This window comes from Pongo pygmaeus, chromosome 18, assembly GCF_028885625.2.
Source record: "Pongo pygmaeus isolate AG05252 chromosome 18, NHGRI_mPonPyg2-v2.0_pri, whole genome shotgun sequence".
Lineage (NCBI taxonomy): Eukaryota > Metazoa > Chordata > Mammalia > Primates > Hominidae > Pongo > Pongo pygmaeus.
Genome location: NC_072391.2, coordinates 53,559,839 through 53,586,701, shown reverse-complemented (window position 1 = coordinate 53,586,701; position 26,863 = coordinate 53,559,839). Strand labels below are relative to the sequence as shown.

Here is a 26,863-nt window from a genome sequence, read left to right as displayed (position 1 = left end):
AAGCACAGCAATGGGATGGTAGCTGAAGGGAAAATTAGGTCAAGAACTTTGTTTCTTTCTTGTGAAAAGAACAGTTTTTTTTCTTCTTTTTGTTATGTTGAAGGGATGGTCCAGAGAGAAAGAAAAACTAATGTAGTTTCCTCAGCTGTGAAACAGGTATAGTAATGGGATTGTTTTGAGGATTTAATGAATAAATATAAAGCGCTTAGCATGGCATAAAGTATGCACTCAATAATGCTTGCTTTAAAAAATACAGAATACTGGGCAAGTCCTAAAGACAGAGTTAGTTATGGGAGTTGGAAGATGTCAGAGACCCAATTATCAAGTCAATTCATACCACAAGCAAAGAAAAGGGCATGGATGAGGATTAAAGGCGCAGGAGAATAAAACCAGGTTTTACATCTACTGTCTTAGGGTGAAGAGTTCCTGTCCAAAAGGGATCAACAGTAAAAATTATTCACAGTAGAGTATCACCAAACTTCCATGTGGATCCAAAGTAATGGCAGCTCCTTTTTTTTCAATCACCCAAGGCTCTTTTTATTATTTTGCCTTTTATCTTCCAGGTTTTTTTTTTTTTTTTGAGGTGGAGTCTCACTTTGTCACCCAGGCTGGAGTACAGTGGCGTGATCTCAGCTCACTGCAACCTCCGCCACCTGGGTTCAAGCGATTCTCCTGCCTCAGCCTTCCGAGTAGCTGGGATTATAGGCACGTGCCACCACGCCTGGCTAATTTTTTGTATTTTTAATAGAGACAGGGTTTCACTGTGTTAGCCAGGATGGTCTCCATCTCCTGACCTCGTGATCTGCCTGCCTCGGCCTCCCAAAGTGCTGGGATTAGAGGCGTGAGCCACTGCACCCGGCCCTCTTCCAGTATTTTTAATCTTCCAAATTGCATTAAGTAAAAATTATTCTGATGTTTCAATTTCAGTAATCAGATGCATATGGCCCCAAATCAACAAGAGGCCAAGGGTGCAATAATCACAACAGCAGGTAACTGTGGTTTTTAATTAACCTGTGCAACCTTATCATGGAAAGCAGTTTAGTTTTCAGCTTTCTGAATTATTAAGAGTCATATTTTTCATGTATTTATCCTGGTTAATTCAGTCATGTGTATAAGGTCCAAAGACAGAAAGATCTGGGGAAGGTCAGGATACATCCATCTGACCAATCAGCTCTAGTGTAAAAGAATAAGAGAGAGAAATTCGTTATTTACTCTCATCCCAGATAAAATAAAATGGGAAAATGCAAAAAAAAAAAATTATTCTTCATATTTTTCATCTTTCTTTTTTTTCCCCCCCAGTTTGAAGCACAGATGTCCCTGAGGTTTACAAAGGATTTCTAAGAGTGATATCCTCCATGTACTGAAAGATATACCCCCAAACTGGGGAAACCAATGACCTGTATTTCTATACCTAGACTAGGCTGTGTCTTCCAGAGTAGAAAAACCAACCTTAAAAAAAAAAAAAAAAAAAAAAAAAAAAAAAAGAGATAGTCTTTTCTGCCCAATTAAACTGTCCACCAAAAAAAAAAAAAAAAAAAAAAAAAAGAACGGATTTAACGCTTTGCCCTACTGCAATGTAGAGCATACTGTAATATAGCAAGCCACCTGAAAAAACATGAACTCAAAACTTTATTTTGAGATGGTATTTTGCTCTTGTGGCCCAGGCTGGCGTACAATGATGTGATCTTGGCTCACTGCAACCTCCACCTCCCAGGTTCAAGTGATTCTCCTGCCTCAGCCTCCCAAGTAGCTGGGATTACAGGTGCATGCCACCACACCCAGAAAATGTTTATATTTTTAGTAGAGACGGGTTTTCACCATGTTGGCCAGGCTGGTCTCAAACTCCTGACCTCAGGTGATCTACCCGCCTTGGCCTCCCAAAGTTCTGGGATTATAGGCATGAGCCACCACACCTGGCCTGAACTCAAGATTTTAAATGGTAATTGTCTCCCAACGTACAACTCTCTTCATCATCATACCACTTACCCACATGTACTTAACCCCTTTGTTTATAACATACTTACTCATCGGCTTAATTTGTTTCTTCACTATCTCTATCACCATCACGTTCACCCCTATTATTACTTCTGGCCTGAACAACTGGAAAGATCACGTTGCTATTAACTGTGATGGGGAAAACTGCAGGTGGAGCAAATTTAGAGAAGACCAAGAATTCAGTTTTAGACTTAAGTGTCAGACACTTACTAGACATCCAAGAGGAGGCAAAGTCATGACACCCATAGAAATCTGTGTACCTAGGGAAGACATTATCACTTTCTCCATCCTGCAGATGAAGAAACTGAGAAGTCTTTGAGAATACAGAGCCTGCACTTTGAACACTAGATTTTAAAGTCTTACAGGGAAGGCACTGTCTAAGGCTTCCATATAATTATAGCACTTAACACATAGTTAACACCCAGTAAGCTTGGTTAAATGAAGGCATGCTCTTAACAATGTCAATACAAGGACCGTTCAAGGCAAACCCACCCTAAAACCTCAAGTCTAAAGGTATTGAATGATTTCATAGACAGTGAATTTCCAAGCTGGAAGAGTTAATGTGGCAGGGGAATAAATACCTGCTGGAACTTATATAAATCATTATACTTCTCATGGAAGTCCAAGTTCATCAGTTCCTTCTGAAGCCCTTCCAAGAAGTCTTGGCTTTGGATGAAGTTTGGGATCACACAGTGAAGAAAAGGGTCCATGTCCATGACAATGACTTCTGTTGGAAGGAAAACATTATCTATGGCTTTTTTCCTTTTGTATTTTTGACACCCAAGTAACATAGCAGAGCTAATACAAAAGGGGATGGTCATGAATTTTGGGGAACCTAATACTTAAAGTCTAAGATATGGGGAAAAAATCATAAGCTCTGACCTTTCTTCTTTACCCATTAAATACTACTTTTTAAAGATACCATGCTTACAACTCCAGTCCTTGAGATGAGTGATGGGTGATGTCACTAAATCAAGGTTCCTACTCTTTTATGTGTTTCAATGATTACATATTGAATTGAATGTATTTTAGATTTTTAATTAATTTCCCTCAAACTTTGGGTAGCACATTAAATGAGAGTAGCAATACTGGTAGGCAGTTTCCCTGCTTTTTCTTTTCCCAAGTTACTGCCAGAGGCATTTACTACTTACTGTACTTAAAAAAAAATCAGTTCAGTTCAGGCATAACCACCTCTAATTCCTTGATTTCTACCCCAACATTTACCCACTGCTTCCGGCTGGCTAGATCACCATCCTGTCATCATCAGCACCACCTACCAGGTGCCAGGCCCATTATCTCATTCAGTCTTTTTAACAGCTCTGAGGGAGACATTATCACTCTCCCCATCCTACAGATGAAGAAACTGAGAGTACAGAGCCTGTACTTAAACACTAAGCTATCGTTTTCTATAGGCTTCCAGCCTACCCAGGACTCACCTCTTCAAAGCACTTGACAACGCAAAGAAAAATTACGGCAAACTCTAGAAAGGGATGCCTGGCGCATGAAGCAGAGCTCTGAACACATAAGGTGATATTTAAAGCTGAGGCTGGAATCGTTCAACGTAGGCTCCTTTCCTTGGTCAACGCGCGTTTATTTTCATACATCATGGAGTCAAACTACAGGCGCGTAGAGACGAGTACACTAGGGAGCCAAGCTGGCAGCTCACGACAAATGCCCTGGCTAGACTCTCCTGGGACACCTGAGCAATGCCCTTGCAGGAGAAATGACATCAGCCACTCCCATATTTGTCCAGATGTGTATTGGGCCTTACTCAGGGAAACATTTACTGAAGCCTGCAAGCATTCGTGTGCCGCTCCCATTCACCGACTTTCCGAGGTAAATATTATGAACTATCCCATTTTACTTAGGAAGCAACTGAAGTTTAATAAGGTTAATTTCATTGCCCGGCGACGCCCAGTCAGGGGAGAGGATTCTAAGTCAGTAATCTGTGCCTCCAGAATGCAATGATCTCTTGCATACCCTCTGCTTCCCAAAACTCTCCGGCCTCCATTTCTCCCTCTTCTCACGTTTCTAAATTCAAACCGAATTTGGAGTGAGAGGGAGCAGCAGCCGAGGCAGGAGGGTAGGAGGTGGCCAAAGTCCTCCAAGAGCCTCTTCCCTTGCGGCCTCGCTGCCCAGGGCTGGGCGCGAGTCCCAGGGCTTTTTCAGAGGTCCCCAGACCTCTGCGTGGCGGCCCCTCCCTGAGAGCACCCGGTTACCGTGACTGAACGGTGTCCTGCGGCTCCAGGCCTCAGCCACCTGCTTTTTCAAGGTTTCTTCCGTAACAGCGTCCGAAAACTCGGCCATCACCTCCTTCTTTCTCTTTTTTCCCACCCGGGCTGGGCCGGGTTCCGCTGGCCGCTTCCCATTCATCTCCTCCCAAGGTACAGAGCCACGCCACACAGATCAAGACGCTACTTTCCTGAGGGGACTGCAATTCCCGGCATGTCCCCTTTACCGCGTTTCCCGGCCCTACCCAATGGGAAGCACCAAAGTAAGAGAAGGCGGAACCTATACCCGGTTTACCAATGGGAGCTCCAGCTATTGCAGCCATTCCACCAGCAATTGGCCCACTGGCGCTCGGTCTGGCAGGCCACCGCCCCTCTACTTCCTGCCGCCAGAGGCTGCGCGTTCACTTCCGGCGTGCCTACGCCTCCTCTTCCGCTCTCCTGTTAATGGCGGGCGGTAGCCGCTGAGGGGGTTGCAGATAACCGCTTCCCGCACGGGGAAAGTCTCCCCTGCCTGACACTTTCTGCTCGCCGCCAGCGCCGGAGCTCGCCAGTATGTCTGTGGTACCGCCCAATCGCTCGCAGACCGGCTGGCCCCGGGGGGTCACTCAGTTTGGCAACAAGTACATCCAGCAAACGAAGCCCCTCACCCTGGAGCGCACCATTAACCTGTAAGTGCGGCGCGGCCTTGGCGGGCATTTCTCTCGTGAGCGCTCCTATAGACTCTCCGACGCGCCCCCGGCTTTTCGGCGCGCTTCACGCCTCTGCACCTCCCCGCCTCCAACTCCCGCTGGCGGATGCGCGCCTTCCTCCCTCCCTCAGGCCCGTTTCTCATCCTCCAGCCTCCAGGGTTAGAGTCCTTTTCTGAAAGGAAGGCTTGTTCCCATCGTATGTATTCGGTCATAATGGGGAAAAACGGAGTTTGCTTTTAACTCATCCTTTCCCCACCTCTCCAGAGATAACCAACTTCAAAATGTGTGTTTTTTTAATCCTTCCAGTGAAATGTTTATGCTTTCGCATCACGTATATGGTATTGCTTTGTGAGTGTTTATGTGATACGAATGGTATAACCTAGTATGATTTTTGCAGATTTCACTCTGACAGTAAGCTTTCGAGATCTAGCTGTAATGCCTAGGTCTAGTTTTCTTCCTTTTAGGTGCCCCTTAATATTTCAGTTTATGAATACAACACATTTTATTCGTGTGCTCAGGGCTGTCTGCCCTGCCCCATGCCTTATGCCTTCGCGTCGTCTGATGTCTCGATGCCGGCATCCCAGGCACCCCAAGTAGGCCCCTCCTTGGGAGTAAGGATGCTGCTATGGTTGGGCTTTCAGACTGGAGGGAACCAGAATGTACCAGAAAACCCATTGTGGGCTGTGTGTTATTTTCAACACGTTTCTGTTTCAACACTTCAAACCATTGCATTTCAAGGTCACTCTCAGAAGCAGACTCGCTGTAGCAGGTAATTGGCGTTTGGGGTGTCTTAATCAAGAAATTGTCAGTAATGCTTTTTAAAATCGTTTCTGAGGATTTGTTTTCGACGCAACGCGGTGCCTACATTTTCCTGATGGAGGAAAGGGGCCAGTTTATACTAGTCAGGGTACAAGTGCAAGGATTTGGTGGTATTGATGTTTTCGTAAGGCAGTTCAGGTGTTTCTCTGTTTTATATGAAAATAAACCGACATTCTCTCCCCGTCCCCCAACCAAAAGTGATTTGAAGTTGAAAAGATGGTTAACATTGTTTTATTTTGCAAAACGTGTTGGCTTGGAAATTTAGATAATGAAAATGCTGGGTTTATAAAATCTGGAATTAGTTGATAGTTGTGTGTATAAAAGTCTTCAGGAGTGGCGGCTCACGACTGTAATCCCAGCACCTTGGGAGACTGAGGTGGGAGGATCACTTGAGGCCAGGAGTTGGAGATCAGTCTGGGCAACATAGGCTCTCTACAAAAATTTTTTTTAAAATTAAGAAAAAAATCCATCAAATGGTAAAGGCAAATGTTATCCTTTTTAAAAGTGTGAAAGCACAGCTTCTGGGTTACTTTCAGTGGTGATTAGAACTAAAACCCACAGTCTTTTCTTGTTTTGTCTTGATTACTGAATTAATTTGCATCAAACCATTTTGTAGAATTGGCAAAATAGTTAGCTTTCAGCAAGATATTTTAATCTTCGCTCTATTAAAATTATGGATTGATTTACAGTACATTTCCTCTCCTGTGTAAATACAAATATTCAGAAATAATCATTGTGTTGTGAACTTAAGTTCACCTGAGTTAATATTAAGTTGAAAACAAATGCCCTCTCCCCCAGTATATTTTATTTTAGGAAATACTGCATGAATGCCTACTTTGTACCAGGCACTGTGCACAATACTGGGTATACGGTGGTGAGGAAGTAAGGTGTAGCCCGTGCTTTATGAAGCTCACAGTATGATGAGAACAATATGTATGTCTGGGCTGGCACTCTGATTTCACAGGTGAAAATTCTGACATTTCATCTTGACATCTCCTTACTGATATATTGGAGCTGGCTCTTGCAACAGAGATGTGTAATGGTTATCCTTAATTCTTTCTAACTCAGGTTGTGAGAATTAAATGTTAATATATGTAAAGCGTTTAAAAAAAATTGCTTGGCACGTCGTGCTATGTAGCATATCTGCTGCTGCTATGGATGATGGTTTTAGATTTAGCATTGGGTCTACCGCGGACGTTCTTTAAATTTTTAAAGCATCCTGGAATGGTATATTTTAATTATTTTAGAGCTTTTTCATATGCCTAGAACTTGGCTTCTGGAATTAAAGTAATTTTTAAAGTTTTGGCAACCTTGATTTGTTCCCCTTTCAAGAATGACTGAGTGGGGTAGATACAATAATGTTGACTATTAATGTCAAGGGCTTTTGGTAGAATAGATACCATGGATGGGCAAATGTGGCCTAAATTCTTACTCAAAGGCTTCTTGCTGTAAGGCTTTAATTAAGGGCTTACAACATGTAAGTATGGCATTTTTAAGTATCTTTAAAGAAAAATTTGATCCTTATTAGTCAAGATGAAAATTGTCTTTAACAGTTTGAGCCATATTTTAAATTCTTAGTAAAGGAAGAGAGTTTTCGATTAGATATGGTGGGTAGAAGATTCAGATGAGGAGAAGGAAACAATAAGGAGACTGAATAGAATAAATGCCAAAGGCTGGTAAATAGGTTTAGAGGACAAACAGAGAAAGTAGAAGAGTTGCTGTGAAAAGGAAAGGCTGTGGTGCAAGAAAAATCTGAGGATAGTTGACTGAGAGAAATAGAAAAAAACTGGAGGGATGTTGATGAAAAGCGGTGGCTTAGTTTTAGAAAAAAGAGATTAGCCATTAGCACCCATAATTAAAACTTTCTGATTAGATTAGTAGTCAGCGGAATGCAGGGGGACATTAATTATTAGCCAAATTGGTAATGTTGGAATAGCAGCCATGGTCTAAAACCAGAGGATTACTAATGTTCAGATAACCATTTCTCTAAGCATTTAAGGATAGTGTTATCTACACTTGAAGGTTAAAGTCTCTGAGTACAACATATGCACTTTTTTTGTACCATGGTTTCTTTGTGCTAATGTCTGTCATGGTAAATTACATTCTTCAGTTCTCATGTTAGATGTTTGTCTTCGGATCATAGGTACCCTCTTACCAATTATACTTTTGGTACAAAAGAGCCCCTCTACGAGAAGGACAGCTCTGTTGCAGCCAGATTTCAGCGCATGAGGGAAGAATTTGATAAAATTGGAATGAGGAGGACTGTAGAAGGGGTTCTGATTGTACATGAGCACCGGCTACCCCATGTGTTACTGCTGCAGCTGGGAACAACTTTCTTCAAACTGTAAGTACTGTTGGAAATTAACAGCAAGACAGTTTTTAGTAGGATTGCTGTTTATGCAGCTCTGGAATACAATTTTAGCCCTCGGTCATTTATTTCAACAAACACTGCTGTTAATGATGTCTTTAGAAAGAGAAAATCATGAGTAATTTTTCTCCATTGCAGTGCTCATTTATATTCCTAACTAGTAATCTGTATGTTTCTGTATGTTGTTGATGTTAATGATTGAGCTTGGTAGAAACCCCATGGAATAGTTGAGTCCAAGATCAATGGCTAGATGTCATTGTAGCATTACCAAGAACAATTGATATTTCTTTCTTGGTATGATTAGCATTTCCTATTCTTAAGATGACTTAGGTTTTTGTGGATAACAGTTTAGTGTTTTATCATTTAAGCTCCTACATCTCTCAAACATTTGATCCATAACTATTTGACTAGATTATACCATAAAGAAAAGTCTCCAATACTTAGATGACGTTCTTGAAAAAGTGTCCCATTCTTTAGGCCTAAAGAATGTGATCCATTCCTCTCTGAGCATTTCTTGACTCCATTATCATCAGATAGCTCCCAGAGAGGAGATTAGGATGGACTGGTGGTTAGCAATTTTGTTTATGTTTGTGCTATGTTATATATTCTGTTTGTTTAAAACTAGGGTTTATATGATGGGTACATATGGACATAAAGTTGGAAAAAATAAACACTGTATACTCCAAAGGTGGGGAGGGTGAGGGGGAAGCGAGGGTTGAAATACTTCCTATTAGATGTTATGTTCACTGTTTCAGTGATGCGTTCACTAGAAGCCTAAACCTTAGCATTACACAGTATACCTATGTAACAAAATTGTACATGTACCCCTTGAATCTACAATAAAATAAAAATAAATATATATGAAGAGGAAAAAAACCTAGGGTTTGTATACTGTTAGTCTGGGGAATTGACATGAATTCAAGCATATTCTCACCCTTCACTTTGATACTTGTTTTGATTGCCTTATTATACTGAAATATGTTACTTAGTGACTTGGTAGAAATAACAATTATTGTGTTCTTTGTTATCTCCAAATTGTATTAAGTTGAAAGCTGAAATTCTTAACTTTTATACAGACCTGGTGGTGAACTTAACCCAGGAGAAGATGAAGTTGAAGGACTAAAACGCTTAATGACAGAGGTATTTTTCTGTTTAACCATTTTGAATACCATCAGCTTAATAGTTAATTTGGCTTTTAATGTCTTGTAAAAAGGATGCTTATTTTGGAATATTTAGTTTTCAATAAATACAACTTAAACCCCAGAATGTTAGTACAATGTTGATTTTTTTTTACAAGTTGAACTTACATTTATTTCAATTTTTAAAATGTTAAACTGTGTCACAGCAATGGTAAATTAAAACTGACATTTAAGTGTTACTGTGCTAGACACTGTTCTGAGTGCTTTACATGCGCTAATTCCTTTAATCACCACCACAACTGTAGGAAGTAGATATTATTAAGTTTAAATTACTTCTTGTTATATAGCTAGTGTGTTGTAGAGCCAGAGGTTTGAATGCAGGTAGTTTTGTTCAAGAGTAGGCCTCTATAGAATTTTGAAAAGAGAAAGATGCCTGTGTTTTCACTTTTTTCACATATTTTTTAGACTTTGCCTAAATTATTCTACTTTTTAAAAATCATTGTAATGCCTGCATGTAAAGACTTGGGGCCAAATGCATAGATACTGAGGATTTTGAGATTGTAAGTTGTTTTCAATGTTAGTTTTCTTCTTTAACATGCAATTGCCGCCTGCCCCCGTTACAAAACTCATATATTCTCTGTGCGAAAAGCTTGGCAAACACAGAAAAGCAAAGGAGAAACAAAACTAAAGTCACCTGTAATTCTCCCACTGTTGACCTATTGGTTTGTCTTTCTAGTATTTCTAAAAATGTATTATAACTCTTAAACATTTTACTGTGCTTGGACTTCCATTTATATAATGTATGGTACAAAGATATAAGTCCAGTAAGGTTGAGGGAGTGCAAAATGAGAGAATCACAAAAGCAGAATTTTTGGAAACTGGAAAACAGATGGGCAAATTATAACTAACTTAGCAGAAACCTTAGTCCAGCAGACAGGCAGGCAGAATCTAGCATTGCAGAGTACCAGAATGACTTAGGAACTGAAGGTGCTAGGTACTTATGAAAGTGGGGGCATGCATGGGCTGAAAACTGGACTGGTTCAAAGTATATATTGAGTATATTTATACAGGTTGTGTATTCCTTATCTGAGAGCTTGGGACCAGAAGTGTTCAGCTGCTATTTGATAGCACAACAGGGTGACTATAGTCAGTAATCACTTAATTGTAAATTTTAAAATAACTAAAAGAGTATAATTGGATTGTTTGTAACACAAAGGATAAATGCTTGAGGGGGTGGATATCCCATTCTCCATGATGTGAATATTACGCATTGCATGCCTGTATCAAAACATCTTGTGTACCCCATAAATATATATATCTACTATGTATTCAAAAAGATTAAAAATTTAAAAAGTGGTTAGCATTTGGGATTTTTTTCAGGTTTTGGAATATTTGCATTATACTTAGCAGTTAAGCATCCCATATACAAAACTTGAAATGCTCCAATGAGCATTTCCTTTTTTTTTTTTTCTTGAGACGAAGTCTCTCTCTTGTCACCCAGGCTGGAATGCAATGGTGCAATCTCGTCTCACTGTCACCTCCACCTCCCAGGTTTAAGCGATTCTCCGGCCTCAGCCTCCAGAGTAGATGGGATTAAAGGCGCCTGCCACTACGCCTGGCTAATTTTTGTATTTTTAGTAGAGACGGGGTTTCACCATGTTGGCCAGGCTGGTGTAGAACTCCTAACCTCAGGTGATGTGCCTGCCTTGGCCTTCCAAAGTGCTGGGATTACAGGCATGAGCCACCGCGCCCGGCCTGAGCATTTCCTTTGAGCATCATGTCAGTGCTCAAAAAGTTTGAGATTTTGGAGTTTCAGATTGGGATGTTCAACCTGTGTATCTAGATTGTCTTCCCCACTCTAATTAGGCAAAGACTGGCTGATGATTCTCTGTAGTAATTGAATCAGAGAACAACTAGCAATGAAGAAAGTTTAGGGGATGGGGAGAATAAGAGTTCCCATTCTGAATAGTCAGACTCTTGGACCTCTATTAGGCTAACAGCATGTTAACATTTAGGCTTATTTGTTTTTTTATTTTTTTTTGAGACGGAGTTTTGCTGTTGTCGCCCAGGCTGGAGTGCAGTGGCGCGATCTCCAGTGTGAGCAATGGTTGCTCACTGCAACCTCTGCCTCCTGGGTTCAAGCGATTCTCCTGCCTCAGCCTCCAGAGTAGCTGGGATTACAGGTGCCCACTACCATGCCCAGCTAATTTTTGTATTTTTAGTAGAGATGAGGTTTCACCGTGTTGGCCAGGTTGGTCTTGAACTCCTGACCTCAGGTGATCTGCCTGCTTTGGCCTCCCAAAGTGTTGGGATTACAGGTGTGAGCCACCGTGCCCAGTCTAGGCTTATTTATTTTTTTTAGAGACAGGGTCTCACTCTGTTCCTCAGGCTGGAGGATGGTGGTGTGATCATAGCTCACTGTAACCACAAACTCCTGGGCTCAAGCAATCTTCCTTCCTCAGCTTCCTGAGTAGGTAGGACTGCAGGTATGTGCCCATGGTGCCTGGCTAATTAAAAAAAAAAAATTTATAGAGATGAGATCTTGCTATGTTGCCCAGGCTGGTCTCAAACTCCTGGCCTGAAGCAGTCCTCCCAAAGCATTGGGATTACATGCATAAGTCACCAGGCCCAGCCAACAATTAGATTTATATATCCCAGGCTGAGGGTTGGAAATCTTGTTTCTGGAAAAAGTGACCAGTCCAAGAAAAACTTCAGATACTGCCATTTGGGAGCTGTCTTAGTCTGTTTAATGTTGCTATAACAGAATACCTGAGGCTGGGTAATTTGTAAAGAAAAAGATTTATTTGGCTCACCAGTTCCCGTGGTAAGATTGGGCAGCTGGTGAGGGCTTCATGCTGCTTCCACTCATGGCAGAAAGCAAAATGGAAATGGGCATGTGCAAAGAGATCACATGGCAAGGGAGGAAGCAAGAGTGAATCCAGGAAGCCACACTCTTTAACAACCCACTCTCCAGGGAACTAATCCATTCCTGATGAAGGATATTAAACTATTCATGAAGGATCCACCTGCATGACTCAAACACCTTCCACTAGGCCCTGCCTGCCAGCACTGTCACATTGGGGATCAAATTTCAACATGAGTTTGGGGGCAGGGAGACAAACCATATCCAAACCAAAGCAAGAATTTTCTATAGAAATAATGTAGTCCTGGGCCAGGCGCGGTGGCTCACACCTGTAATCCCAGCACTTGGGGAGGCCGAGGCGGGTGGATCACGAGGTCTGGAGTTTGAGACCAGCCTGACCAACATGGTGAAACCCTGTCTCTACTAAAACATAAACCAATGAGCTGGGCATGGTGGCGGGCGCCTGTAATCCCAGCTACTCTGGAGGCTGAGGCAGGAGAATCAGTTGAACCCGGGAGGTGGAGGTTGCAGTGAGCCGAGATCGCGCCACTGCACGCCAGCCTGGGCAACAGAGCAACACTTCGTATCAAAAATAAAAGGAAAAAAAAATATTGTAGTCCTATCACTCATGCACACAGAGGTGACAATTAAGCATCTTGTTGCTTCTCCCTTGTGAGTACACAACCAACTATCACCAGGCTTTTGGAGAAAACTTCTTAACAAGAAAAAGATCAAAAGAAGCAAAAGGACTTCAACAGAAGCAGAAAATTCAGCCATTGACAAAACTATGATTAATATTCTTGGTGAGATAAGAGGAGATTTGGCATCTGTGAAACAGTGCTATTAAAAAGACATTTTAGCCGAGAAAAACCTCATGGATATTAAAAAAATGTTGGAAGAAATGAAAAATTCAGTAAAGAGTTTCATTCTACCAGAAAATAGAATGAAAAGATAAAAAGATAGAATGTAGGTAAGAGTAGATAAAATTAGTGGGTCATTCTAGAAGGACCAATATAAACTATAGATAAATAGAACAGAGTAAAAGGAAGAATTAGCAAAGCATAATTAGAGAAGATTTCTCAAACCTCAAAGGGCATGAGTTTTGAGATTGAAAAGACCTACTGACCTTGCCTCTATAGTGAATGTTTAAAGATCCATGCAAAGGCATATCATCATGAAGTTTTAGATCCTACAAACAAAAATAAAAACAAAAAGATCTAAAGGCTTCCAAAGTGGGAGGTGGAGGATTGGTAAGCAGAGAGGTTAAATGCAAAACATCAAAATCAGAAATTGCATTAAACTACCCAGAAATAATTCTGGAAGCTAAAGGATGGTGGAGTGTTGTCCTTGTAATTTTGAGAGAATATGATCTCTGTCCTAGAATTTTCTAATCAAACTATAGATCCAGTGTGTGGGTAAAAGTTATTCTAGACATGCAGAGTTTCAAAAAGTTACATATCTCGTGCCTTTTCTCAGGAAGCTACTAGAGGGTGTTCACCCCCAAAATGGAATAAAATAAGGACTCCAGCTGTGAAGCAGGGTTGAGACTATCAAGTACAGATTACAGCAGGATGATAGAAAAACGTGTCTTAGGCTGGGTGTGGTGGCTCATGCCTGCAGTTTCAGCACTTTGGGAGGCTGAGATGGGCAAACGTGAGCCTAGGAGTTTGAGACCACCCTTGGCAACATGGCGAAAAATTAGCCTGGTGTGGTGGCTTGCATCTGTAGTCCTAGCTACTTGGGAGGCTGGGGGCGGGGGAGGCTGAGGTGAGAGAAGCACTTGAGCCCATGAGGTGGAGGTTGCAGTGAGTGGAGATTGAGCCATTGCACTCTAGCCTGGGTGACAGAGAGATCTTGTCTTGAAAAAAGGAAAAACATGTCTTAGAAAAGATGAAATTAATAGAATAACTGACAATTGATATTTGAATTGGGAAGAAATTTAAGTTATCATGGAGAATGTGGGAAATGAATTTAGTGATAGCAAAGGAAATGAAAGTTATTAACTAAAGAACAGGACAGTTGAACAAGTAAGGAGATACAGTTTACTAATCATTGCTCTGTTGTGACTGACCTACCAGATCATACTAACTTAAATACTGAATATTGACTTAACCAAATATTGATAATGGGAAGATGGTGGAAGAAAAAGTATAACTAGGATGTGTGATTTTAATATCTAAATTCTCATTCATAGTAGAGGGTTATAGGCTTTTAAAAAATGTTTTTAAAATGAAAATCAAGAGGCCGGGCGCAGTGGCTCACGCCTGTAATCCCAGCACTTTGGGAGGCCGAGGCAGGTGGATCACAAGGTCAAAAGATCGAGACCATCCTGGCCAACATGGTGAAACCCTGTTTCTACTAAAAATACAAAAAAGCTGGGTGTGGTGGCGGGCACCTGTGGTCCCAGCTACTTGGGAGGCTGAGGCAGGAGAGTCGCTTGGACCTGGGAGGTGGAGGTTGCAGTGAGCCGAGATTGCAGCACTGCACTCCAGCCTGGGCAACAGAGCGAGACTCTCAAAAAAATAAAATAATAAAATAAAATGAAAATCAAGAAACTGTCATAAAAGAATATGTTGGCTGGGCATGGTGGCTCACACCTGTAATCCCAGTGCTTTGTGGGGCTGAGGCCGGAAGATTGCTTGAGGCCAGGAGTTGTAGTGAGCCATGATTGCATCACTGCACTCCAGCCTGAGTGACAGAGCAAGACCCTATCTCTTAAGAAATGTAGTTTTGAGGCCTGGTGCAGTAGCTCATGCCTGTAAGCCCAGCACTTTGCGATACTGAGGTGGGCAGATCATCTGAGGTCAGGAGTTCGAGACCACCCTGACCAATAGGGTGAAACCCTCTCTCTACTAAAAAGACAAAAAATTAGCTGGGCATGGTAGCGCGTGCCTGTAATCCCAGCTACTCCGGAGGCTGAGGCAGAGGAGAATCACTTGAACCTGGGAGGCGGAGGTTGCAGTGAGCCGATATTGCGCCATTGCACTCCAGCCTGGGCAATGAGCAAAACTCTGTCTCAAAAAAAAATTTTTTTTTTTTTTTTTTTTTTTGAAAAATATGACTTTACATTGAAGAAACCTGATAAACAGTACCTCAGCCAGGTGATCAGGGTTGGCATTAGTGATAAGCCATATTGATATAGCATGTACCCTTGATATGATGTGATGAGAATGGCCCTTTTACCTCTGTAGTTTTCTTCCCAAAAGCTCATAACTTCAATTTAATTGAGGGATGTTTTACAAAATACTTGACCAGTATTCCTCAAAACTATCAAGATCATCAAAAACAAGGAAAGTATGAAAAGCTGTCACAATGTAGAGAAACCTCAGAAGAAATGAAGATTAAGTGTAATATGGTATCTTAGATGGGATCCTGGGACTGAAAAATGAAAAAGGACATTAGGTTAAAGACTATGGATATCTGAATAATATATGGACTTCAGTTAATAATCTTGTCTTGGTATTGGTTGATTAGTTTGACAAATGTGCTTTACTAATATGAGATGTTAACAATAGGGGAAACTGTGTGTGGGGTATATGGGAAGTCTCTGAACAAGTTTTGCAAGTTTTCTGTAAATCTAAAACTATCCTAAAATAAACCATTTATTTAAGACCAAGAAGAATGCTTTTAAAAACAGAAGCGAACATGAGGGGAAAACAACCAAGAGTTGAAAGTTACAGCCAATGGGAATGGGTGAAGCAGGACAGAGAACTGCAGTTTCTCACCATGAACATTGTAGAGCTATTTTTGGCCACTTAAAATATGTAGAGTATGACTTTGGTTAAAATAAGTTTAGTGTTCTGCTATACAAATCAATAAAAATGAAAATTGAATTTTGGACACAATTTTTATGTTGATACTAGCTCGCCAATTTTGAACTAATATTGTATGTCTTGGGCAGAGTGACATCTATAATAACAAATCATAGAGAGAAAATCTGTATGGAAGGCATATTATCCCTATGTTTCTATTAGGAGCACTGCTAAGAATTTTCTGTTCACTGAAGAAGGGGATTTGTGAGTACATATATTTAGTTGTTTACTGGCTTATTTCTTTTTGACAGATACTGGGTCGTCAGGATGGAGTTTTGCAAGACTGGGTTATTGACGATTGCATTGGTAACTGGTGGAGACCAAATTTTGAACCTCCTCAGGTCAGTGTTCAGTTATATTTGCTGGGCATTTTGGAAGCAGACATCGCGTTTAATTCTAGCCACTTTAAAAAAGATTAAAGTAGAATTTGACTTAAATTTTCTTTTCTTCCCTCCTTAATTTAAATTACAAAATTAAGCCAAGCACTTCTTATTTTAAAGGAAAATGTAAAACAAATACAAGGCTGGGCGAGGTGGCTCATGCCTGTAATCCCAGCACTTTGGGAGGCCGAGGCGGGTGGATCACCTGTTGAGGTCAGGAGTTTGAGACCAGCCTGGCCAACATGGTGAAACCTCGTCTCTACTAAAAAATGTAAAATTCAGCTGGGTTTGATGGTACAAGCCTGTAATCCCAGCTACTCCGGAGCCTGAGGCAGGAGAATTGCTTGAACCTGGGAGGCAGAAGTTGCAGTGAACCGAGATCATGCCGTTGCACTCCAGCCTGGACAACAGTGAGACCCCTTCTCAAAACATAAATAAATAAATAAATAGAACAAATACAAAAGAAGAGAGAATGGTGAAAGTGAATGAATTGCGCTACCTATCATCCGCCTTTAACAGTTAGCACATCACAACCCCTCGTTCCACCGCTCCATTCTCCTGCCCTCATCTTGGATTATTTTGAAGCATATCCTGGGTATTCATTTCAGTTGTAAATATTTCAGTGTGAATCATAAAAGATAAGGATCTCTTTAAAAACATAACCGTAGTACTGTTATTATCTTACTAAAAATAAACAATTCCGTATTATTGTCAAGTATATAGTCACTGTTCGCATATCCTGATTATTTCAATTTTCTTTTTATAATTTGTTTTGATTAGGATAGTCTCTAATGTCTCTTTTACACAGTTGGCACCTTTTTTTCCTTGTGTTTTATTTGTTAATGAAAACAGGCTAATGTTTCCATTCCGATTGCATTCCTCTGTTGTTGTTGAATATGTAGCTGTTTCCCCTGTGTGTCTTGCAAATTGATAGTTAGATCTAGAAATTGTATTCAGGCTCAGTTAATTTGGGGAGGGTTAATAAGGCTTGTCATAGGCGGTATATTATCTATGGCTGCATAACAAATTACCTCAAAATTTAGCAGCCTTTAGGCCTCTGGGAGTTGCTTAGGGTGGTTCTGGCTTAGGCTCTCTCATGAAGTTACAGTCAAGTTGTTAGCTGGGACTGCATCATAAAGTGGAACTGGGGTTAAAGTATCTGATCCCGAGCTTACACGTGTGTGTGTTAGCAAACTTCTTAGTTTCATCTGGGCTGTTAAGACTAAAGCTTTGCTTCAGGTGTTGCTGGCTGTTGTCTCAAGGTCTCCCTCAGTTCCTTGCCATGAGAACATCTCTAAAAGGACAATTCTCAGGCAGCTGGCTTCCCCCAGGCTGTGTGATCCAAGAGATAGTGAGAGACAGAGTGCTAGAGGAGTGCCCAAGTAGGAAGCCTCAGTCTGTGATAACCTAATCTTGGCAGTGGCATACCATCACTTCTGCTGTACGCTATTGGTCACACAAGCCAACCCTGGTACACTATAGGAGGGACTACACCAAGCAGTGAATACCAGGAGACAGGAATCATTGGGGGTCATCTTAAGGCAGTCTACCACAATTGGTATAGTGTACTTCCATCAGGAATTTAAAAATATTTGGTTGTTTCTTTTTGTAATGTTAGCAGCTCATTGATGATCATTTCCTTGTCTATGAATTCATAAGGGTTGTGATCCTCATATAAAAAGAAACTTAACTCATGTATTACTGAAGTGTGTGGTTTGTGTAGAAAAAAATATGCTGCTGTTCCTTTACTTAACATTTTTCAGAAGAATGACTTAATTCCTTAGCATCCTCTAAAGACTTGACTTCATTCAAAAAAGAGGATAAGACCAAGACTTGGGTACAGGCAGTTTGAGAGGTGATTCCAGGAAGCAGCAGAATACAGGGGAGAGACAGACCAGAAGCAGCGGAAGTAAGACAGGGCATGTTATTGATCTTTTTACACCTGTGGGCAACTGGATTTGTTCTGTTAAGGACCAGGAACCATGTAGGGACTCCTATCCCCTATTGGATAAGGGTTGCGTGAACTCCCTTGCATTTCCATGTTGAGTCTGAGTGCTTGTTGAGACAGTGGCAGCAAACAGGGAACCCTCTGATGCTTTTCAAACATAGCTGCCCCGAAATCGGAGGTAGCGTAATGTGCGGCACACACACACAAAAAAACATGTTTCAGTGACCTTCAAAGTGTCAGTATGACCTTTTGGATTTAAATAATTTGAAATATTTTAATTCATGATAATGAGTGATGATGTTACTGATGCTCAGATATTCCTATTTTTGCTAATGGTGGAACTTCTTAAAGTTGGATCCTGAATTCTTTAGGCAAATTAAAAAGCCCTATGACTTTATAGCTCCTTTACATGACAAGATGTTTCAGGTCAAGCGTTGCACAAAATATCAACCAAGCAAAAGATTGTTCTTTTCTCTTGCTTCTGACTCCCTTGTATGGCAGAGGGACAAGAAGATAGGGGCTGTGGAAGCTGATGCTGGTGTTCACTACCTAAGAATTGCCAGGAACATATCTTGGCTTTAAGGAAGAACAATTTCATATGGAAACAGTGAAGTTACTTGTTCAAAGATACATAGTACAATTATTCTAAACTTTTTTTGGCTTCCTGAACATTCCTTGATCTAATTGGAAAATGCTTAGTAGTGACCCCAGTGGTTTTCCAGATAACTTTTCTGAATATCTTCACTCATCTCCCCTACCACTGTCCTAGGACAGTTCTCTTCGTTCAGTAAGGCCTAGAGTTGGCCCTGGTGGTATTCGACATAAGGTAAGTGTATTGATTTATTTAGGAAGCCTAGAGTATTAGATGTCAGTGGAAAAGGAGCATATCATCTTCCTATCTCAGTCTTTTTGTATAAAGTACAGTTAACTTAAACATTAAGACCAGAGAAGAAAGGCTTAAAAAAATAGGAACATGTAGCCTTGAGCAGAAGAAATTTGGGGAAATGCTACTCATTTTGTTTGGTCATGGTTTGGGAACTTTATTGTATGTGTTCCACAGATCTCTTAGCTTGTGCTATTGAAGCCACTTTCTCTGCGACTGTTAACGTATCTGGTTTTCATGACAGTTTAAGGAACCTCCAAAGCCTGGGACAGTTGCCTCAATTCATTGTACCCTAGGGATGGCTCTGGTATATAATTATTCTAACTGGAATACTAGTCAGGTGCCAATGAGTAACATAGTGGGAAATAACATAGGCTTTTAAAATTAGATAAGAGTTGAATAGATACAGTTAAATCTTGGCTTCACAACTTGGCTGAGTAATCTTGGGAAAGATACTTAGGCTCTCTTAGCATGCGTTTCTATGTAAATTGAGGATGATGCTGATACCTCCTTTTGGCAGCTTCTGCTTTTATCTCACTTTCCCCTTATATCTGTTTTCAGCAATTTTAAATTCCCCAGCTCTCAAATACAACTCCAACAGCAAAAGTAGATTTCTGAATGTATTGTGGAGAGATTTATACAAGAATTGTATAACCCTTAGACTTTTTTTTGTTCTCTGTGTCAGAATTTTTCCTTCCCGGGTAGCAACTTCCCTCTCTAATTCTCTTCATCCCTTTAAATTCTCTAAAAAATATATATATATATATGTTTATATTTATATTTGTTTCCTCGAGTAATTTGGCTTTGCCCATCTGGCAAAACTTCACTTAGACTGCACTTCTGGTATTCCTGAAGCATGCACCCTGGGATACGGGGAGGTTTGAGGTTGGGGCTGGGAGGAGCAAGAAGCATCTTGTCAAATGCCTCACAGCTTATATTTGAATTTTTAATGTAGTAAACAGGTCTACGACAGGATTCTAGACTGTTTAACTTACTGAGCATATATATATATGTATATATGTGTATATATGTATATATGTATGTGTATATATGTGTATATATGTATGTGTGTGTGTGTGTGTATATATATATATATGATTTTTGTTTTGTTTTGTTTTTGGAGACAGAGTCTCACTCTGTTGCCTAGGCTGGAGTGCAGTGGCACAGTCTTGGCTCACTGCAAGCTCCGCCTCCTGGGTTCACGCCATTCTCCTGCCTCAGCCTCCTGAGTAGCTGAGACTACAGGCGCCCACCACCACGTCTGGCTAATTTTTTGTATTTTTAGTAGAGACTGGATTTCACTGTGTTAGCCAGGATGGTCTCGATCTCCTGACCTCATGACCCCCCCACCTTGGCCTCCCAAAGTGCTGGGATTACAGGCATGAGCCACTGTGCCCAGCCTATATATATATTTTTAAAAAACCAGCTTTTAGGCCGAGTGTGGTGGCTGATGCCTGTAATCCCAGCACTTTGGGAGGCCAAGGCAGGTGGATCACCTGAGGTTGGGAGTTCAAGACTAGCCTGGAGAAACCCTGCCTCTACTAAAAATACAAAATTAGCCAGGCATGATGGCACGTGCCTGTAATCTCAGCTACTCAGGAGGCTGAGGCCCGAGAATCACTTGAACCTGGGAGGCAGAGGTTGCTGTGAGCCGAGATCGCGCCATTGCACTCCAGCCTGGGCAACAAGAGCAAAACTCTGTCTTAAAAAACAAACAAAAAAAAGCTTTTATTAAAGATACTAATTAAAATCAGACTTCATTATGTTTTAAGTATCTCAAGCTATAAATCCTGTGACTACATTCATCTTGAATTGTTGACTGGTTTACTGCTTGTTATTTTATATGCATTAAAGCATTTATTTACTCGTGTATCTGTTAGATAAGTCCCGGTAAAGAGAACAGAAAGTAGTATGCTTCTCCCAACAGTTTATACTATACTGGGGAGTAAACATGTAAAGAAATGAAGCCATGGAATACATGTTAAAGTTGTATTCATTTGTAATTTCAGTATCCATATATTCCGGCACATATTACAAAGCCTAAGGAACATAAGAAGTTGTTTCTGGTTCAGCTTCAAGAAAAAGGTAAGTTATTTTGTTTTTGAAGGTAGCCATCTAGAAACTTCTGTAGAATAATTTCAAGGATACCTCTATTTGTTTTTTCTCAAAGTTCCTTGAACTTTTGGGTTCATTGTAAAACTAAAAATATATACCATGCTTTTGGTTTCAAATCTGTGACTAGGACATCTACCATAAAAGACACAACCAAAATGTATTAATGAGAATTATCTTTTTTCTTAAACTTTTTATTAAATGTAAAATTGGTAATTTAAAAATGAAATGGAAGCAGTCATTATATAATAACTTATAATAATGAATTCTGTTTTATTTTAGCCTTGTTTGCAGTCCCTAAAAATTACAAGCTGGTAGCTGCACCATTGTTTGAATTGTATGACAATGCACCAGGATATGGACCCATCATTTCTAGTCTCCCTCAGCTGTTGAGCAGGTACAGAAAGTTGAACATTTTTTGGTTCATCCATATGAACTGTCAAATTTAAAATATTCTGAGCCACTTGAGAAGGTATAGTTCATGAGTTTTGGTCTTTAAGGAAACTAAGAAAGTAGATAGACTCTTAGGTCATGTGCAAGCCATAGATTAATTGTGACTAATACCATCCCCAGATCTTAAGTTTCGGCATGACATTCTGGTATTTGTGCAACTGCTCTTCCCTAATTCTGATACTCTCAAGAGTTAAGGTTGATGTCTTTATTCAAAGAAGAGATGGTTAAATAGCAGTCAACAGCGTGTAAATATGAGTGGAGTTGTCTGTATTAAAATGTGGCAAATTGGCTGGATGCAGTGGCTCATGCCTGTAATCCCAGCACTTTGGGAGGCTGAGGCAGGGGTGTATCACCAGGTCGGGAGTTCGAGACCAGCCTGGCCAAGATGGTGAAACCCCATCTCTACTAAAAATACAAAAATTAGCGAGGCGTGGTGGCCAGCGCTTGTAATCCCAGCTACTTGGGAGGCTGAGGTAGAGAATTGCTTCAACCCAGGAGGCAGAGGTTGCAATGAACTGAGATCGCGCTACTGCACTCCAGCCTGGGCGACAGAGCGAGGCTCTGTCTAAAAAAAAGAAAAAAAGGTGGCAAATTGAATATCTTGGTGTAATATATTTGCTTTCCTTTTTTGAAACTTACTATATTTTGGCCCAAATTGAGGCTTGTGGGATTAGGTCCTGAACTTTTACGTGGGGTTTGAATCTTTAGGCAGTTAGAGTGATAAGAAATGCAGTTTTTTAAAAGTTGACTTGTACTGGTTGAGGTCTCTATTAGAGCCAGCTATATATAGGAATTGCAGAATGACAGGTGGTTATGAAAGTAGATTCTGCAGTCAGTGTTTAGATTTGAAGCCCAACCTCAGTACTTGCTGGCAATGTGACCTTGAACAAACTATTATACCTATTTGACTGTTTCTTCATCTGTAAATGGGGATAGTAGTCTCTACTTCAGAGGATTGTGAGGACCAAGTGAAATAATGCATATAAAATGCTTACAACAGTGCCAGTAATCTGGTACATACTTAATAAATGTTAGTGAAATTGGCCTTTTGTGAAAGCTTATTGAGTATGAAATTGCTCTTTCTACTTCGGCTAATCAAACTTTATCTTCTGCCACTCCACTTTGGCCTCCTGATAGGTTACAAGTTGAAATGCTTGTGGGGGGAAAAGAGTCATATTATTTATTCAAACACCTACTTGTCAAGTGCAGGAACTGTGCTGAGTAGTCAGAGTATAAGGACATGTAGAAACTTTTCCTGCCTTAAGGAACTTATTAGTGGATAATTAATCAAATTTATAGTCTTAATTTTTTTATTATAAGTATTCAACAAGTGTTTTTAGTGCGTAAGATGTGACCAGTGAGAGAAAATTGGTGTAGCAAATGCCAAACGTGGTAAAAAGGCATTTGAAGGGGAAAAAAGAAAATGCCAGACATGTTAAGGGAGGGTAGAAACAGCCAGATAAATTTCTTTATCTAATGTGGAAAGTAGTATATACTGTCTTTAATAAAGGTATTGTTCTTTTTAAAATTCAGGTTCAATTTTATATACAACTGAATTCCTGCGCAGTGGAGAAGTAAAAGAAGCCGCTTGTCTCTGTGAGCACAGCTATATACAGTGTAGAATAAATGTGGTAGAAAAGTTTTTTTGGTTTTATCTCTTTTGCGATCCCTAAATTGCCACCTACTTTCTATTGTTTGAATAGTAAAATTAATATGAAGAACTAGATAGTGGTGTAAACAAATGTGATAATGTTTATTTACTTTTGGGTTCTACTCATACTTTTTTGTACAACATTAAAGAAAATGAACTTCTTTTTTTATTTTAATTTCTCATTAAACTTCTAAAATTCTTATAGGTGAGGGTCATTTTTTCCCCCCTCCTTAGGATGGTGAATGTTGCAACACAATGACAGGTTTAGGTCAGTCAAGTTTATTGGACCCTTGCTTTGATACCATTCTTGGGCACATATTCCAAGACTGTATTAGATTTTTGTGATGAAGAGCTTCCATTACTTTTGAAAACTATATTTATCTGAGTGAGTCCAAGGTGTAACTCCTAAATGAATTGTGTTGCAGAGAACTCCCAGTATAATTCACTGACCAGTAAATTTTATAACCATCCAGGCCTTGGTTTGCAAGCAACAGACCTTAAACATATAGGAAACTATTAAAATTGGCTCGATCAGCAGTCATAGGAATTGGTATAAGAAGAGACTCATTTGGAGCTCAGAGTTTTCTTCACATAATGGGGGTATTATTATTTGTGCTGTTGGGAAATTATGTGTCTTATTCTTAAAGCCATGGTAAAAATAGTGAACTGTGAAGGAAATTTCTAAAATTGGATGTATTAGGTTTTGAACTCTGAGATTGCACAAATATTCAGTTAACTTGAAGTTATGTACGTAGAGAAGAAAATTTGGTTCTAGCAAATGACAGAGCCTTCAGAAATATTTTTGGAATAATGTGAATCAACCGAAAACTGGGGGCAAGGCAGAGGACAGGTTTTCTCAGGTTAAGAGAAAAATATGAAATTTTAAAAACTTTAAAAAATACTGATAAATTCGGATCAAATTTAAGGGAATAAAAAATATTAGAGCAAAGGAGTTTGCTGGTTGTGTCATTATTTAATGATTAAAGTATAGCATGTATGCCTTATTACAGACTTGCTGACTATAGGTTTAATGTAAAAAAGGAATCTTGCCAGATGTAGCTACTTAAGGAAAAAAGGGTTTTTAATAGAAATGAACTTTTGATTAGTATGGTACCAGTCACAGGGCTATTTTCCTGAATATTGGGTGATGTCAAAGGTATATGATAATTGAGGAAATCAGGCCAAGTGTAGCTGAGCAATTAATAAACACTCAAGTTTTTTTAGTTGGGGTCATGTCAAACCCTCACATGGTGGGTGGTTAAGTAGTGACTAACTGTGCATGTCCTTCGTGGTAGGTGAGCACCAGTCTCCATGACCAAAAATGCCCCAATTTCCTTTGAAAAAGCCACTAGTTCTGTGAATTGTCCTTTTCCCTCCTGCCCCTATCAGTCCTACCCCTCTAGCCTACATTAGCATATTTCTCATGTAATGTATTTTGCTGGTAAGCTCATCTATTAGCTGCATCCTTCAGCTGTTCCTTTAGATTGGAGGAAGTGGATATGAAGATGGATTGATTCAGCTCACCTTCCATAATTGCTTTTGAGGGAAAAGCTACAGTGGCCACATTTCAGATGTTCACTTTTGCAATTTGGGGAGGGTGGAGAGAGGTAGACTTTTGTTGTATGTTTTATAAAGTGCTCTCAGTAAGGAGTGTTTGAGTTGAAGAGTCATCTGATTTGAGGCCATTCATGTTCTTTGTAACTTAAACTTTGACCAAGAAATTCTTCACTTCTCACTTCACTTCTTCCCAGTGTACAGTAAGTACGTGAGCCAGTCATCCATACACTAAGGCCTAGTTGAGAAAAACCTTTGATTCAGGATGGCTGGATTACTAACCTTGGAATGTAAGAGATCTGGTTTTGAATGTAAAATTTGCAACACACAAACAGAAGTCTTAAAAACTTTTTGCTCTGGTCAGTTACAGGTGGATCCCAATAATCTGTTTTTGGTTTTCTGATGGAAATAATAGAACTAGGGGAAATCAAATCTGGTTGGTAGGTGTCTACAGTATTAGAAGAGGGTATAAGGGCACTGTTTAACACTAAGTTCTTTTGATACGTAAGTTCTAATACTTCCAGAAACTGTGCATTCCAGATCTACATACTAAATGCTGTATCATTTTGAAATGGGCTCTTGATTAAATAGACCCATATTTTTTAGTGGCTTCTATGTTGTATATTTGTCTAAAATTAAAGCTCTTTTGCATTCTAAAGCTACAATATATGTCATCTTATTTTCCCTGAGGATCCAAGTATAGTGCAGATTCTATGTAAAACTACTAAATGACACTGGAATATGTTTAGTATATTAGGAGGAAAAACCTATAAAGTTTTACACAATTGTTTGTAGTTACTTTTAGGATGGACTTATCCCTTTGGAGAAGAGTGAAATTTGTTTTTTCGCTATGTGATGGAGACCATTGTGATTTTTTTAAAAAGTAGATAATACTTAAAAAAAGTAGATAATACTTAAAAATAATTCTGCACTTGAATTTGTACTGTTAACAGCACATTTGGAAGATTTTTAAACTTTTTATTGTCTTATAACTAGCATTCACTTATTATTTTGGATATTTAAGGGTTCCATTAAGTTAACATTGTATTTGGACAAAGTGTAACCAAATTAGCCAGTCTGTTTTCTTCCATGTTTAATTAGAAGTGAGAGGTAGAAGTACTTCAAATTCAACAGGCCAGTAAGCAATCGGCTTAAATTCCCTTTCTTAAATGTTGTGCTCTTATGCCCTTGGCTTTTTAATGACTTTTACAGTACTTGTTCAGTCACTTGAGATGAAATGCTTGGGGTAGCTTTTCCATCCTCAAACTTAATGTTTTTACTAGTTCATAGTGTTTGGGACAGTATGTGCCAATCACTGAGACTGCATCAGAGTTTGCAATTTTGTATGTTTCATTGCCAAAGAAGGCTTAGTGGTTGTTGACTGTAGTATAAGTCAGCTTTCTGTAGGATAAGATTTGATTTTCCCATACTTACTTCACTTGTTATACATCACTGATTATTTGGGTTAAACTGGACTCATTTCAAGCAGTTTGCTTTTGTTCAAATCGTGATGAGAAACTTAATACTGTAATTTGATTTGAGCCATAAAATACATTTTAATATTAGCTTGTATTATACTTATTAAGCTTGTTTTTGTGGAAAAAAACTTACTAAAACCTAGGTAAGTCTAGATTAGGCCAGTTCAGGTGTATTTTGTATTTTAGTAATGGATCATATCGTAAAAATAGAGATAAGTTGGGAAGATATATTGATTATGCTGTTCTGTTGAGGGAAAGGTCATGTATTTAGAAATTTAAACTTTTCGCTATTGTGTTCACATCATAGTATTCAAGCATCATTTATAGTTTGGCTTTGAGAACTTTTCTGGTATTACGTTTATGGAAAATGTATAAAAGAAACAAGTTTTGGTTATATTTTTATATTTGTAAAGTAAAAGTTTGGTTAAAGTGATCACTGTTCTTTTTTTATTTTATTGTCATTTCAATAAAAAATATTTGAAAGAGAA

The 26,863-nt window shown here is 39.6% G+C and overlaps 2 protein-coding genes across 3 annotated transcripts in view; one reads left to right on the top strand and one right to left on the bottom strand.

Moving 5' to 3' along the window:
- The window catches only part of OGFOD1 (2-oxoglutarate and iron dependent oxygenase domain containing 1), a 25,221-nt gene extending 20,567 nt beyond the window's left edge, over positions 1–4,654 (bottom strand). Inside the window, exons 1-2 of one of the 2 annotated variants that reach the window (XM_054455224.2) lie at positions 4,215–4,654; positions 2,577–2,722 (exon numbers count right to left, since the gene is read on the bottom strand). In XM_054455224.2, the coding sequence (XP_054311199.2) occupies positions 2,577–2,722; positions 4,215–4,368 (300 nt within the window). In that variant the 5' untranslated portion in view covers positions 4,369–4,654. Of the gene's footprint in view, positions 1–1,924; positions 2,723–4,214 lie in introns of those variants that run through there. The other variant, XM_063654299.1, reaches the window with a different exon arrangement.
- Positions 4,626–26,863, top strand: NUDT21 (nudix hydrolase 21). Its single transcript, XM_054455225.2, has 7 exons — positions 4,626–4,894; positions 7,878–8,078; positions 9,179–9,242; positions 16,168–16,257; positions 21,137–21,212; positions 21,522–21,636; positions 23,226–26,863. The coding sequence occupies exons 1-7, from the start codon at positions 4,779–4,781 to the stop codon at positions 23,245–23,247; spliced, it is 684 nt and encodes a 227-aa protein (XP_054311200.1). The 5' UTR covers positions 4,626–4,778; the 3' UTR covers positions 23,248–26,863.